Below are 16540 nucleotides of genomic sequence, written 5' to 3' on the forward strand. Positions count from 1 at the left end.
TCCCCTCTGATTTACTACGGTCCCACGGACATGTTCCCTCCCCCGCCACGCCCCTACAGCACCCAGGTCTGACCTCTGCTGCACCCTAAAGAAACACGCACACACACGCACGCACATGGATAAAACACGTCTGATTCAGGTGATGGTCTTCCGTACAGCACAGTTACACACACACGCCCACCTTAAGGAACCTGTTGACACGGGTTCCAGACTCATTGGTCCTTGGGGGGCGGGGGGGACCCGGTTGAAGGGGGTCAGGGGGCGTGTGTGAGCGTGCACGTGCAGCCGTACGGCGTGGACACTGAAGAACCCACTGAAAGACGTGTTCTCGTGTTGGTGCTCGGGATGCACGTTGTTCAGCATTTCCCATAAAAGCCATGTTAATAACGCTTATCTATTAATCAATAAATGCTTAGGAAACACACAATGCATATTTTTGAAACATGGGAACACTATGAAAGGAACACACATAAGTACAAGTAAATATTAATTTACTTTATTTTCCGTACACATGTTGAAATGTGTCCATGTTTCATGTTCAGGCGAATAATTAATGAGAAAAATTTGTCTTAAAAGTCTAATTGAACCAAATTACACAGATTTTTATGGAAGCATAGTGGGGAAGTTATTATTATTATTATTATTACGTGCCCATAAACAAAATCAGCACCACATGTTCTGTTCTTGTTCTCATTATTTACAAATTATACTAATTACACAGGACATCAATTATTACATTTTTACTCTCACTAATTGATACTTCAACTTCCCGAACACTAACGAATAATAATTTACCTTTTAAAATAATAGACTTTAAATAAGAACTTAAAGTCCAAACCCACAGAATAAATGAGTGGGGCGTCATGGCGACGGCTCTCGGCCAACACCTGATCAGTTTCTGTTACCCCCCCCCCTGCTTACTGTACATGAGGGCTAACAGGTTTTCTATTCGGTGTTGTTGTTGTTGTTGTTTACCAACTATAGAAACTACTTATTAAGCTTAATTGTTTAGTTTTTTCTGGTTTCAGTGGACTAGAAACACAAAGCGTGCTACAACAATGGAGTCGGCTTGTTGTGTTTAACTAATGAAACCACCGAGAGGAGGTCGGTTCCGTCGGTTCCGCCGGTTCCGTCGGTTCCGTCGGTTCCGCAGCGCCTTGAAGCTTGAGTTTTTGTATCTTGGAAGCCGTTGTGTGTGTCTGCTGTGCCGTGTGTAACAAGATGTCATTCCACATTATATATGCCCGGATCTATATATTTTTAAGTGTATTTGTACTAAAAATGTTAGTTTCCCATAATACTCTTCAGTTATTCAGTTTTAATAGATGAGAGGAAAACAATGAGAAGAGAATGGAAATATACATTCTGACCTGTAAATTCACTTTAACATTATCCTAAAGAATATTTAGCATAACAAATTAAATATTATCAGTTAAAAGACACATTTAAATACATTTATTGTGTGTTCTTGGCACCACTGAGCTGTGAGCTTTATTACCACATCCCATAACGTCACCCTCGACGACCAGTTTGTGGCACCGTGACTTGTATTTAATGAAATGTATTTTTCAGATTTTTCTCTATGAAACTAGAATATGTTTTGGGATACAGAAATCCCCCCCCCCACGTTTTGGAGAAGGAATAAATGTTTATATATCTGCCTGGACTTTTTTTTTTTAAATGTTATTTATTTTTTCTTTACCTCACAATGACTCAAACAGTTAATTCACAGGATGTTGAAATCACAGTTTCTGCTTTAAGAAGAAGAAAAAGAAGAAGAAAACCTAAATATAGCGGAAAGTGTCGAAAAAAAACACACAAAAATAACAACGTGAGTCAAAGTTTATTGAAGGAAGTGAAACGAAACCGCTGGAAGAAAAGAAAGTGAAACTTGGAAAGAAACCAGCCCTCAAGAAAGAGAGTGTTACACAACAAGACAACAACAAAACAACACAAATAATACACAACGACCATATGAACAACCAGACGGGGACAAGAAAACATATAAATCCATATTGAACACACTACAACTATTATAAAGTGATGAATGTTGAACAGATTTCAGGGGGAAAATGAAGAGAAACTGTCCCCGAAAAAGTGGAAGTGAGACTGAGAGTGTGTGTGTCAGGGATAAGTGTGTGTGTGTGTGTGTGTGTGTGTGTGTGTGTGTGTGTGTCATCATGGGCGAAGATGCCGAACGCTCGTTGCTTTTGGTCTTTCTGTCCTCGACCTGCCCGACCTGTTCCTCTGCGCCCCGGCACACGACAACAAAAGAGCAGCGGGCTGGTGTCACGGCAACAGCCCGGGTGTGTGTGTGTGTGTGTGTGTGTGTGGTGTGTGGGGGGGGGGGGGGGGGGGGGGCAGCTCACCGTGCACTCTGGATACTGAGTTTCCAACACACGCACACGCATACACACACACAAATCAAAAATAAAATCTGAACCCAAACAGGTGGCTTTGATTTATTGGTAGAGGTGTTACATCCTCAACAGGTGCCATTGTGTGTGTGTGTGTGTGTGTGTGTGTGTGTGTGTGAGCACTCTAGCGGGTGTGTCTAAAGCATGTCGTTCACACACACACACACACACACTCTCTCAGGTATCTACCCTGTTGAACCTGTTACTGCCCATACACACCTGGAACACACACGCCTTGCCCTCCAGTGTGTGCAGTCGTCTCTGACTGCGACACACTGGGAGTCGGCCTAGCTACACCTGTGGGGACTCTCTCTCTCTCTCTCTCTCTCTCTCTCTCTCTCTCTCTCTCTCTCTCTCTCACCTTTGGACCGTCGGCTGAGTTTATTTAACGACTCGGACTCTCTCCTTTTTTATTATTCCCTCGTTCGTGCTCCTCCGGCTCGACTCAACGCACCCGGCTGCTTACGTCTCGTCAAGAGCCGCCTCACCTCGTATGCGTCCGTCACTCGCCGTGATGGATTCCCTGGAAGCCGCCCGCAGAAGGCCGTGAGTGTGTGTGTGTGTGTGTTTGTGTGTGTGTGTGCGTGTGTGTGTGTGTGTGTGTGTCCGGCTGCAGAACCAGGATGATGGAGGAGGTGTCCACCATCATGACGTACGACGTCCACGTCATGGAGCAGATGAGCGAGGAGGAGATCTTGGCCTGCTTGGTGGGTAGAAACCCTCTCTGTTGTACCCAGTGAGACGTCCCATAATCTCACCAGTTTAACCACCATGATTAGATACAACACGCCTGTTATCTCGCTAGCATTCCTCCGCATGGCCGAGATATGAGAAATATAGTCGTTGCATGTTTGAAGTGAATCCTCCCCTACACTATTATTCCTTTATGATTATTATTAAATGCTTCTTCGTACCTTGAACGCATCTTCATCACTAACCGTCTTTGATTTGTCGCGCTCGTGCAGCATCTGCAGGTCTGTTTGGATGAGATTGCTTTCTTCATACGACATCGCTGTGTTTCATTATACCCCCCCCCCCCCCCCAGATCCCAGCCACGGAGACCACACTGGGGGAAAGTCGGCTTGAATTGATGGACGACGATGAGCCTTTGGACAGATACCTGGTCAGAGATCTTTTACTCCTTCCAGCGGATACGTTTGAGTCCCTCCACCCATGACGCATGTTGTGACTGGGTTCCTCTGTGTGTTCTCCAGAGGGAGAACCATCGGCTGCAGCAGGCCGGCCTCCGTCTGGAGCAGGAGAACGACAACCTGGCTCACAGGTTGATCAGCAGCAAGGTGGCCTTGAGGAACACCCTGGACCTGGTAGGATGAGCCGCTGCCCTTCACCAGAGGGGGTGAACAAGGGGTTTATTTTGAAAAGAAAGCAGAAGGTCACCTCTCGGCCTTTGAGGAGAAGGTGGAACTGTAACCCTAAGAGAACCATTACGGCTTGAGTCCTCAGTCGTCTCGTCTTTAAACAGACCAGCGGCACAACGCAGGATTTCATGTTATCTAAGGAAATATAAAGCATACAATATGTTTGAAGGTTGTAATTGTTCAACCATATATGTATAATATATACATATATACTTTATTTATATAAATATTTATTTATTTATTATTTATTTATTTATTTATTTATTTATTTATTTATTTATTTATTTATTTATTTATTTATTTATTTATTTATTATTTATTTATATATATATTTTTACTTATTTTTATATATATTTATTTATATATATTTATATATTTAAATATATATATATATATTTGTATTTATATATATATATTTATTTACATTTATTTATTTTTACATATATAAATATTTATTTATATATATATTTATATATGTAAATATATATATTTGTATTTATTTACATTTATATATATATATATTTAAATATTAATATTAATATTTTGAATTTAAATATGTATATATATATATGTTTTAATGGTTTTCTTTGATAACGGACTCTTGGTAATGTTTATAAATATATACACATCGTTCTGGATAAGCCTTTTGTTTATTGACCAGAGGAACGTGTGTGCAGGCGGAGGACCAAGTGGACCGACTCACCAAAGACCTGTTCCAGACCAAACATCAGCTGCAGGCCACAGAGGAGGAGAAAAGAGGCAAAGACGAGGAGGCTGCCGTGGTGAGACTCTTCGAAACGCCTCACAGTAACTACGGCTTTAATGTGACGGTCCGAACTTAAAGGACTTCTTCTCTCCTCACAGTCGAAGGAAGTGTTCCGGAGAGAGCTGGACAAGGCGGAGCACGAAGCCAGGAGGTCGGCGGGGGTCATCGCGGACTACAAACAGGTAGAGAGAAGCCCCCGTCCTCCATTAGGGGGGGATGCGTTAATGCAGATTGCAGCTCTGCCTCGTGGTGTCGACGCTCTTTTCTTCTGCTCAGATCTGCTCTCAGCTGGGGAAGCAGCTGGAGAAGCAGCAGGCGGCCCACAGAGAGCAGCTAGACACGCTCAAGGTGAGGACAGCGCTCCTCCCTCCTTTTAATCTCCCACCCGAACGCCACGTCGTGGGAGATCATTGAACGACCTCCGCCACACTTTGGAGCAGGCGAGTCTCACATTCTGCTTATTGTTCCTGTCGCGTAGAGCGCCGCGGCGTGCTGCTCGCGCTGCCGGCGACTCGTGGAACCGGATGAACCGACGGGAGGCCGCGGGGCGACCGAACCGGGCCGGGAAGAGGACGCCGGAGGTCCCGGAGGCGCGGCGGTGCAAAGGAGGAGAGACGCCCGGGAGAAGGAGTCCCTCAGGGCCCAGACCAGGGAGCTGGAGCAAGACTTGGCCAAGACCAAACTCCAGATGGTGGAGGCCAACTGCAAGATCCAGGTGAGAGCAGACCAAAACATACACGCACAGGTCGCACCATCACGCGCCATCAGAGAACCAACGCTTTGTGGCTTTAATATATTTAAAGTATTTATACCTGCCCAACTTCAACTGAGTTTGCATTGAGGTTAGTGTGAGAAACACGTTGGCTATTGGATGTGAAGCATGTGAAGCATGTAACCAGGTTCCCCCCCCCCCCCCCCCCCGTTTCATCCCTCACAGGAGCTGCAGCACCAGAAGGGAGTCCTGGCCAACGATCTGCGGGAGGCGAAGAACAACTGGATCAGCAAGGCCTTCACCTCGCTGCGGCCCTCCGGCGAAGAGGGACCTCACAGTATTAGCGAGGCCGGAGAGAGAGCTCCGGCGGCGGGCCGGAACCTCCGCAAAGGCGGCGGCGGCGGCGGCGGCTCCTCCCTCTCCCGGTGGAGCGCCGTCAGGAAGCTGCCGTGGCCTCGCAGAGACAACCGGGAGGACGCGTGAGCGGGCGAAGGCCTCCGAGTATTAATTCACACGTCTAGTCGAAGTCCAGTCGCTGCTATCGCTTGTTTTTTTTGGGGTCACAGAGGAGGAGAGAACCTGAGGGGGGGACGCTCAACACGTCATTTTGTATATTTTGTCTTTTATTGAATATAAAAATTAAAAAAAACGACTACGATGCAGGTTTTCTTTTTTTGTGTGTGTGTGTGTGTGACGTAAAGAAAGATGACTCGTGAACAGGAAGAAACCGGTTCTCTCTGAAGGGTTTCCTGTGATGCACTCGCACTTCCTCTTTCACTTTGACCCCGCCGGCTTATAAAGTGCAGACACACAGACACACAGACACACAGACACACACACAGACATACACACACACACACACAGAGCAGACAGCAGGCTGTAAAGCGGTTCCTTATCTCTGAACTCTGAAGTCGAGTCCGATCCCAAGGGAGCGTGAACGGAGCAAAGAGCCAAAAGAAACAATAGAAAAGAGGAGTGGATATTTTGAGTGTTTCACACACTTTAACGGTCATAATTCCTCCCGCCTGAAGCCGCGATGGCGCCGGCGCTCGGCGGCGTGTGCGTCACCGTGACGCTCCTCGTGTGTGTTCTCGGAGGCCGAGCCGTGGACCTGCAGAGGCTGACCGCAGCATCGGTGGGTGAGTACCAGTCCGGAGGAAAACGCGCTCACGGTTCACGTGTCGCGTTGTAGTATTTCTTTTAATTTTAACAAGGGGAAACTGCATAAAAGGACGACATCACTTAAAAGCAGTTCTATAAATTTATAAATTTAAAATTATAAATTAAAAATTATAAATTCAGTTCTATATATAGATGCTCCTATTACACACTGGAAATCACCTCTGTTCAGATGTGCCTGCTTTGAGGGGTTATAGAAGCATTTTGTTAGCCATATGTCATTATTTTACACTTTTTCTTTGATATTTCAACTTATATTTAATATATTTAATATATGTATATTATTTTTATTCTTTAAATCTTTTATATATATATATTTCTTTTATTATTCTTTAATTCTTTTATATATATATTGTAGTATTTATTTTTCTTTATTCTTTAATTATTTTATATATATGTATATTTCTTTATTATTCTTTCTTTTTTAATTCTTTTACATATATATATATATATTAGTATTTATTTTTCTTTATTCTTTAATTCTTTTGTATATATATATTTTTATTTTTATTCTTTATTCTTTAATTCTTTTATATACATATATATATATATATATATATATATATATATATATATTATTCTTTATTCTTTAATTCCTTTATATATAGTTTAATTTAATTTTATTCTTTAATTCTTTTATATATCTATAGGAGCATAACTTTAGAGTGACAAACAAACAAGAAAAAACAGAAAGGATATAATATGAAAACCTTTAAATACACATGCAGGTTAAATAACACCACCGTGTCATCTCCCCCCTACAGACCCCCCCTCCACTCCCTCAGACCCCCCCCCCACTCCCACGGTAGCCTGTTGGTGTGCGAGCTACCCCAACGTGACTCTCTGCTCCTGGCCTGAACCCGCCGGATCCCCACCGACGCGCTACGTCGCCACTTACAGGTGAGCGAGGCCTCCTCCTCCTCCTCCTCCTCCTCCTCCTCCTCCCGACCTCCAGCTGACCCCGAAGCTTTGACCCCTTTTAGTCGGTGGCGAGCAGCTGGTTGATGTGTGTGTGTGTGTGTGTGTGTGTGTGTGTTTGTCAGCGAGAGGCGCACACAGCTGCTCACCAGGCCGTGCCGACTCATCCGACCCGGCTCCGCATCCTCCGACCTGGTTCCGGCTCCGTGGGCCTCGTCTCAGAAGGTACCAGACTTCACATGTGGACCTTTAGCTGGAGAGGTTTCCATAGAAACCGATGATCCAGATCCTCTCCTCTCCATGTACACACAGGGAGGCTGAGTTTAGGGAAAACCACACGTTTAAGTTCCTTGTTATTTTACCGCAAATGGTAGAAAAAAAACCAATGGAAAAAATCCCTTTTACTTTTAGTTGAGTGCGATATTAATTTCCTTTATTGTCCAAAATGCATTTGTCTTCTGCAGCATATCGAGGAGTTTAAATGTGCAGCAGTCAAATAATTGCAGCTTCAGTTAAAAATTTAGATTTTCTTTCCTGCTCTGATAATTAGAACTTAAGGGCTTAAAAATTAAGGTATATAGAAAGTATAGTCCGTAAAGATAAGAGAACAAAATTAGTCTTTCATTGTTTATTGTTCATGGGAAATGCTCCTCGCATCCATCCTCTCGTGCACATATCTATAATTTAATGTATGTTTTTACTGTTTAATTCAAAACATTTCAAATATATAAAACATGAAGCTGTCAGTGTGCAAACATTAGCAGAGTGCTTGAAATTGAGACATTAAATATACTGGAAAAACACGTAAATAATGCATCTAAAATACACACATATATATATATATATATATGAAGCTATACATATAATAACCGTGTGTCTTCATCTGCAGCTCTGGCGCTGCCAGCTGCCCGACCTGAAGCTCCTCACTGACTACGTCCTGAACGTCACAGCCGTGTCTTCAGCCGGGAGCAGCTCTCATCTCTCCAGCTTCATGTTGGAGGATATCGGTGAGAACTTAAAGGATCTCCTGGAGAACCGGGGAGGAAAAGAACCGCGCGGTCGTTCGTGATATTAAACTTCCCATCTTCCGTCTGCAGTGAAACCAGACCCCCCCGTGGAGGTCCGGGTTTCCCTTCCCGACTCCAGAAACCTGCTGGTGGAGTGGTCTCCTCCCCCGACGTGGACCAACCTGGACATCTTCCCCCTGAAGTACCTGATCCGGTACCGGTGGGAGGACCGGGGCAGCCTGAAGTCTGTCAATGTGAGAAGGACTTTCATTTAAAAAAAATACTTTATTTAGGTTTATTTATGTCTCAGAACGTCTCTTCTTTTGCAGAAGTCCTTGATTTTTAAAAATGTTATTTGTATTTACTTAATTTACTTAATATTTATTTAATTTAAAGCATGAACATCCACACACTAACACATCTTATTGCGTATAGAAATGTACAATTTGCATTTCTTAATAACTTAAGAAGGACAAATGTCACTTCTCATTTAAATTAGACACGATGCTCCAGTGTTAAAGGATTAATTCTAAATTTTGGGAAATACATACAGACATGTAAATATCCCAAAACTATTCCTTCAAACCCTTTTTTTATTTTTTGTATTTTGAAACTCCAGATGTCGCATTAACAATGTATGACCTGTGCCCCTTTTCTCCTCCAGCTGGGTCCCTTCGAGAACACCAGGAAGCAGCTGAAGGGGCTGGCCTCCGGGAGGACCTACCTGTTCCAGGTGTGCGCTATGGAGCTGCTGGGTCTGGGCGCGTGCAGCAGCTGGAGCTCACCTGTGGAACACAGCATCCCAAAGGCCGGACCCTTGAGGCTCCCTCACACCTCCTGATTCAGGCTCTCCTTGAAGCTGCAGAACGTGCCCGAGCAATGCATTTATTTATTTATAAAGGAGGACAAAGTGTATATTATATGTACAGTGTACAATCTGCATTTTCCATTGAATACTGTATTGTTTTGTTAAACTACAGAAACCAAACTGTAAGACATTGTGATCCTTTTTTTTTGTTGAAAAATTGAATATAAAAAATAAAAGTACAATCGTAAAAAAAAAAAAAAAAGAATCCGCCCAGCTGTCAATCAACCACGTCCGCCACCAGAGATTATTTTATATATATATATATATATATATATATATATATATATATATTCTTTATTCTTTAATTCTTTTATATATATTTTCTTTTTATTCTTTAATTCTTTTATATATATATTTTTATATTATTTTATTCTTTAATTCTTTTGTATATATATATATATATATATATATATATTTATAGTTTTTTTTATTCTTTATTCTTTAATTCTTTTATATATATTTTTATTTTATTTTATTCTTTAATTCTTTTATTTATTCTTTAATTCTTTTATATATATATATATATTTTCTTTTTATTCTTTATTCTTTAATTCTTTTATATATATATATTTTTATATTATTTTATTCTTTATTCTAAGAAATAAAAAGAGTGCAATCGTACAAAAAAAAAAAAGAATCCGCCCAGCTGTCAATCAACCACGTCCGCCACCAGCGGTGTGACGAACTCCGAGTGTCTGACGCCCAGAGTGAAGGACGGGGGTCTGGGGAGGTGCACGTAGAACCTCTCCGGGCTGTAGGCGCCGGGGCCGGGCACGCAGGAGGAGGAGGAGGAGGAGGAGCCGGGCCTCCTGGTCCGATGCTGAATGGAGAAGGAGGGCTGGCGCCGGTGGTAGACGTCCGGGTCGGTGGTGTCGTACCTCGCCGGTCCGGGGCCGGCGGAGAGGTCTTCGGAGGGGGCGCCGACCTTCCTGCGGCCCGTGAAGCTGTAGCTGGCGCTGGAGGGCTTGTTGGGAGCCGGGCAGCCCAGGAGATCAGGGAGGCTGTAGCTGGAGGGGAGAAGATTACTCGTTATGGAGGTTATTGAGCCATCTTTGGTTTTAAATGACGAGGCCGACAATAACCTGCGTCTCAAAAACCTTCCAACACCCCCAAGTGAAGACGTACATCTTTAAAAACAGGTCACAAATATATATATATATATATATATATGGGGGATTGCCCTCGTTCATCTGCCCAAGGTCATCTCGTGGAGCGCAGAGGTCACCGGCCTCGTCCTTTACCGTCTACCTGCGTGTCACCTTCACCTGTTGGGTGCCGGTACGGTGTCCACGGGGCGGTATCGGGTGCGAGAGCCGATGGTGTAGGACGGCGGTCGGGGGTGAGCGTTGAGAGGCGGAGCCTTCTCTGGGCTGTAGGCCCCCGGCCCCGGAGTCTGGAACACCTGGGCTGTGGTAGAGAAAGATGGTGTGGAGAGATTTATTTATTGGCTTTTATTGGCTTTTTTAAAATAAAATTTAAATATATTATATATATATATATATATATATATATTTATATATATACATTTTTATATATATATAAAATATACATCAAATTGTATATGTATTATATATATTTGTATATATATGTATATATATACTTTTATGTATATAATATATATATATACATTTTTATATTTTTATAAAATATATATATATAATCTATAAAAATATATTAATATGATATATTTGCATATATTTGCATACATATATATATAGAGAGAGAGAAAGAGAAAGAGAGATTCTGATGCTTGCCAATATACCTGATACAGTATATATATATATATATATATATATATATATATATATATATATATATATACATTTGTGTATATATATAAAATATATATATAATATGTAAATATATATATGTATATATATTATATATACATATATATATTATACATAAAATATATAATATATATATAAAATATTTATATAATATATATATTATATATATATATTTTAATATATTTTAATATATATATATATATATAGAGAGAGAGAGAGAAATTCTGATGCTTGCCAATATACCTGATACAGTATATATATATATATATATACATTTGTATATATATATATAAAATATATATATAATATGTAAATATATATATGTATATATATATATATTATATATATTATACATAAAATATATATTATATATAAAATATTTATATAATATATTTTAATATATATATTATATATATATATATTTTATTATATTTTAATATATATATATATATATATAGAGAGAGAGAGAGAGAGAGAGAGAGAGAGATTCTGATGCTTGCCAATATACCTGATATATATATACACATTTGTATATATATAATATATATATATAATATATATTAAAAAATATATATATTTTATATGTAAAATATAAATGTAATATAATATATATATAATATATATTAAAAAATATATATTATATACATATATATATATATTAATATATATATATATATATATATATATATATATATATATATATATATAGAGGTAGAGAGAGAGAGAGATCCTGATGTTATATATATCCCTATATCCCTGGTGAGTTGACTGTAAACAGTGTGCAGGAGTTCATTTGTTTTCATCACCTCTATTGCTCCCCGCTCGCCTTCCTCTGCCCGTCATGGAGTAGGAGGGAGTTTCCATCCGGCCGAACCGGGTCACCTTGGCATCGACGTGGTACCTGGGTCCTGGGCTGGAGTCCACGGAGACCACTACAGACAACCGGATGGACAAGCACCCATAGAGACACCTCTGAGACCTCTTACGGTGAAATAAAACCAGTCCAGAAAAATAAGAGACCATGCCATGTACAAACTGGTATGTTTACACATGTTTACATATATATAAAATAAATTAAAAAATATATATTATATATATGTGTATACATATATATATATATAGAGAGAGAGAGAGAGAGAGAGAGAGATTCTGATGCTTAAATAGATATATATTATATATGTTTTAATATATTTTTATACATATATACAGTATATATATATATATATATATATATATATATATATATGTATATATAGAGAGAGAGATTATGATGCTTCCAAATATACCTGATATATATATATAAAATATATATATTATATATATATATATATATAAATATTTTAAAAAGATATATAATAGATATTTTAATATATATATATATTTTTATATATTATATATATTATATATATTATATATATATATATATATATAATATATATATATATATATATATAAATATTTTAAAAAGATATATAATATATATTTTAATATATATACATTTTTATATATTATATATATATTATATATATTATATATATAACTATCTCAACTCACTGGCGCTGCTGCGGCTGTGAAAGGAGTACGCAGGGCTGCTGGACTTGGTGAAGTCATGGTTGATGTATCCAATCGTAGGGGGCAGAGCGTAGCGTCCAGGGCCCGGGCCTGAGGAGGAGGAGGAGGAGGAGGAGGAGGAGGAGGAGGAAGAGGAGGAGGAGGAGGAAGAGGAGGAGGAGGAAGAATAGGGGGAGGAGGAGGAAGAATAGGGGGAGGAGGAGGAGGAGGAGGAGGAGGAAGAGGAGGAGGAGGAGGGGGAGGAGGAAGATGAGGAAGAGGATTGAGGAGGAGGCTGATGGGTATGATGCAACAGAGTGGGCTCTGTGCAGCAGCCATGGCCCTCCCACTGCTCTCTGGCTCGGGCTGCGATGCCTCTGATGATTTCCACATGGAGCTCTCTTCTCTCATTCTCCACACACACACACACACACACACACACACACACACACACACACACACACACACACACACACACACACACACAGCTTTCTTAAACCGACCTCTTTCCCTCGCGGAGATTATGGGCCGTTCCTTCGCCACCTCCTGCATGCTCTGCCGGCCTCCTTCCTTCTTCATCTCTGTCTCCTTCTCCTCTTCGGGTCCTCTTGTCACTTCAGACACATCCTTTGTGTGTGTGTGTGTGTGTGTGTGTGTGTGTGTGTGTGATCCTCCTTGGCTGAATTATGCATGGCCGCGGAGGTGATAGAAACCCTATCTCTCTGGCACCTCCTCTTCTCCCTCAGGATGGAGGTCTAGAGACTCTTTCAAGGTCACCGAGGGGAACCAGAGGTCGTCTAAGGTTGTACATTGAAGTTCAGGCCCTCCTCCTCCATCGGGTCACAGCCGGTGTGTGTGTGTGTGTGTGTGTGACCCCTCACCTACACCGTGTGTGTTGTAACTAAAGCATCTCAGAGCGCACACCATTAATAATTGAAGGCCTTACACAGATCTTGTGTTTAACGAGCTCCACGTCGCTGTAATGAAAACCACGGACTGCTGGGCATTGAGGACCAGCTTGTTGTTAATCTGTAAATATATATATATATATATATATATATATATATATATATATATATATATATATATATATATTTATATTTAGATCAGTGCAAAAGCTCACCGATTCGTCGTGTGCCGAACTGGCCCGCTTACATGTAGTCAGGCGACGTGAGAGCAAAACAAACAACAACAACAACAAGCTTTTAAATATTGAAACTCCCTCCGGGGACATTTGTGCACTTTAAAGCCAACGTGCATCAATCCGCCCTCAGCGGTGGGATGAACTGTACGCACATTTACCCTTAAGGACACTTTTGAGTATTTATCTTTTTATACATCCACGACATTCAGGGGAATATATAAAGATATGTCTTCAGATATTTAATTTTATAGCATAAAAGCAGCATAAAAGCAGCGTTACTATTTTCTTTGGACCTTCCACTAGAATTAAAACAGCAATAATAGAAGAATAGAGAATAAAGAAGTTCTGTTTAATCCATGCATTCATACTCATTACACCGTGAGTAAGGTGGAGGAAGAAGTCATTAGATTTAGGCGCCACCAGGTGGACATCTTCTCGTGCTCCTAGTTTCAACAACATAACCTTTTACATTCTCCCGCGGGTTATTAAAATATGGTAAACGCCTCCGTGGACTCTCTTGAACTGCATTGTGGGTACTGAGTAACGGTTGATGGCACGACTCCACCTCCTGGAGGTCAACTCCACCTCCTGGAGGTCAACTCCACCTCCCGGAGGTCAACTCCACCTCCCGGAGGTGCACAAAGGAGTGAAGAGGTCTCAAGAGGTCGTCTGGTGACCTTGAACTTACCTTATCTTCTTTACACTGAGCGTGTCCACAGATCTGGAACCAGCTGCAGCTCAACGGGACAAACCCCTCAAAAACAATATTCATTTACTAATAGGTGACACCATGAAATTTCACCTGTTGGCCAATTTTCTGAACATAAATCTGACAAATGGAGGTTCAAAAATGTTTTTTTGTGAGAATAAAATGTTTCTAGAAATCAGTTTATGAATGCAAATAAAAATGCAAATGAAGCATTACTTGTTATTAAGTTTCGAATCTATAGACAAAGGAAGTAAAATAAACAAAAACAAGTGCATGAAATACACTTTCATACGCCGACGTGTCCTCATGGAGAACGTCTTCACACGACGACGTGTTCTCGTGGAGAACGTCTTCACACGACGACGTGTTCTCGTGGAGAACGTCTTCACACGACGACGTGTTCTCGTGGAGAACATCTTCATACCACGACGTGTTCCGTGGAGAACGTCTTCCACACCACGACGTGTTCTCGTGGAGAACGTCTTCACACCACGACGTGTTCTCGTGGAGAACGTCTTCACAAGACAACGTGTTCTCGTGGAGAACGTCTTCACACAACGACGTGTTCTCGTGGAGAACGTCTTCATACCACGACGTGTTCTCGTGGAGAACGTGTTCACACGACAACGTTTTCTCGTGGAGAACGTCTTCACACCACGACGTGTTCTCGTGGAGAACGTCTTCACAAGACAACGTGTTCTCGTGGAGAACGTCTTCACACAACGACGTGTCCTCATGGAGAACGTCTTCACAAGACGACGTGTTCTCGTGGAGAACGTCTTCACACCACGACGTGTTCTCGTGGAGAACGTCTTCACACCACAACGTTTTCTCGTGGAGAACGTCTTCACAAGACGACGTGTTCTCGTGGAGAACGTCTTCACACCACGACGTGTTCTCGTGGAGAACGTCTTCACACCACGACGTGTTCTCGTGGAGAACGTCTTCACACCACGACGTTTTCTCGTGGAGAACGTCTTCACAAGACGACGTGTTCTCGTGGAGAACGTCTTCACACAACGACGTGTTCTCGTGGAGAACGTCTTCACAACCACACGTGTTCTCGTGGAGAACGTCTTCACAAGACGACGTGTTCTCGTGGAGAACGTCTTCACACACACCACGACGTGTTCTCAGTGGAGAACGTCTTCACAAGACAACGTGTTCTCGTGGAGAACGTCTTCACTACCACGACGTGTTCTCGTGGAGAACGTCTTCACACCACAACGTGTTCTCGTGGAGAACGTCTTCACAAGACGACGTGTTCTCGTGGAGAACGTCTTCACACCACGACGTGTTCTCGTGGAGAACGTCTTCACACCACGACGTGTTCTCGTGGAGAACGTCTTCACACCACAACGTTTTCTCGTGGAGAACATCTTCACAAGACAACGTGTTCTCGTGGAGAACGTCTTCACACAACGACGTGTTCTCGTGGAGAACGTCTTCACACCACAAACGTGTTCTCGTGAGAACGTCTTCACAAGACGACGTGTTCTCGTGGAGAACGTCTTCACACGACGACGTGTTCTCGTGGAGAACGTCTTCACACCACGACGTGTTCTCGTGGAGAACGTCTTCACACGACGACGTGTTCTCGTGGAGAACGTCTTCACACCACGGCGTGTTCTCGTGGAGAACGTCTTCACAACACGACGTGTTCTCTTGGAGAACGTCTTCACACCACGACGTGTTCTCGTGGAGAACGTCTTCACACCACGACGTGTTCTCGTGGAGAACGTCTTCATACCACGACGTGTTCTCGTGGAGAACGTCTTCACAACACGACGTGTTCTCTTGGAGAACGTCTTCACACCACGACGTGTTCTCGTGGAGAACGTCTTCACACCACGACGTGTTCTCATGGAGAACGTCTTCATACCACGACGTGTTCTCGTGGAGAACGTCTTCACAACACGACGTGTTCTCTTGGAGAACGTCTTCACACCACGACGTGTTCTCGTGGAGAACGTCTTCACACCACGACGTGTTCTCATGGAGAACGTCTTCATACCACGACGTGTTCTCGTGGAGAACGTCTACACACCACGACGTGTTCTCGTGGAGAACGTCTTCACAACACGACGTGTTCTCGTGGAG

General features: G+C 41.9%; 4 protein-coding genes across 4 annotated transcripts in view; 3 read left to right on the top strand and 1 right to left on the bottom strand.

The window, feature by feature from the left end:
- Positions 1 to 72, top strand: part of LOC117725359 (protein FAM163A-like) — a 9370-nt gene extending 9298 nt beyond the window's left edge. The window contains exon 3 of the mRNA XM_034525476.1: positions 1 to 72. This exon is cut by the window's left edge and continues 369 nt beyond it. Within this exon, the coding sequence (XP_034381367.1) occupies positions 1 to 72 (72 nt within the window).
- A 2540-nt stretch (positions 73 to 2612) lies between these two features.
- Positions 2613 to 5835, top strand: LOC117725107 (rab GTPase-activating protein 1-like). The gene is made up of 8 exons (XM_034525088.1): positions 2613 to 3124; positions 3463 to 3540; positions 3632 to 3742; positions 4474 to 4578; positions 4661 to 4744; positions 4839 to 4910; positions 5041 to 5277; positions 5500 to 5835. Exons 1-8 carry the CDS (start codon positions 3041 to 3043, stop codon positions 5755 to 5757), a joined length of 1029 nt encoding a protein of 342 aa, XP_034380979.1. The 5' UTR covers positions 2613 to 3040; the 3' UTR covers positions 5758 to 5835.
- Positions 5836 to 6083: 248 nt separating this feature from the next.
- On the top strand, positions 6084 to 9427 carry ebi3 (Epstein-Barr virus induced 3). The gene is made up of 6 exons (XM_034563373.1): positions 6084 to 6413; positions 7218 to 7353; positions 7497 to 7596; positions 8261 to 8378; positions 8469 to 8632; positions 9043 to 9427. The coding sequence occupies exons 1-6, from the start codon at positions 6311 to 6313 to the stop codon at positions 9217 to 9219; spliced, it is 798 nt and encodes a 265-aa protein (XP_034419264.1). The 5' UTR covers positions 6084 to 6310; the 3' UTR covers positions 9220 to 9427.
- Positions 9428 to 9895: 468 nt separating this feature from the next.
- LOC117725316 (outer dense fiber protein 3-like protein 2) lies at positions 9896 to 13139 on the bottom strand. The gene is made up of 5 exons (XM_034525417.1): positions 13091 to 13139; positions 12591 to 12698; positions 11843 to 11968; positions 10512 to 10653; positions 9896 to 10253 (listed from the first exon to the last, which is right to left on the bottom strand). Exons 1-5 carry the CDS (start codon positions 13137 to 13139, stop codon positions 9896 to 9898), a joined length of 783 nt encoding a protein of 260 aa, XP_034381308.1.
- Positions 13140 to 16540: the final 3401 nt, after the last annotated feature.

The sequence above is a fragment of the Cyclopterus lumpus genome, chromosome 22, assembly GCF_009769545.1.
Source record: "Cyclopterus lumpus isolate fCycLum1 chromosome 22, fCycLum1.pri, whole genome shotgun sequence".
NCBI classification, from domain to species: domain Eukaryota; kingdom Metazoa; phylum Chordata; class Actinopteri; order Perciformes; family Cyclopteridae; genus Cyclopterus; species Cyclopterus lumpus.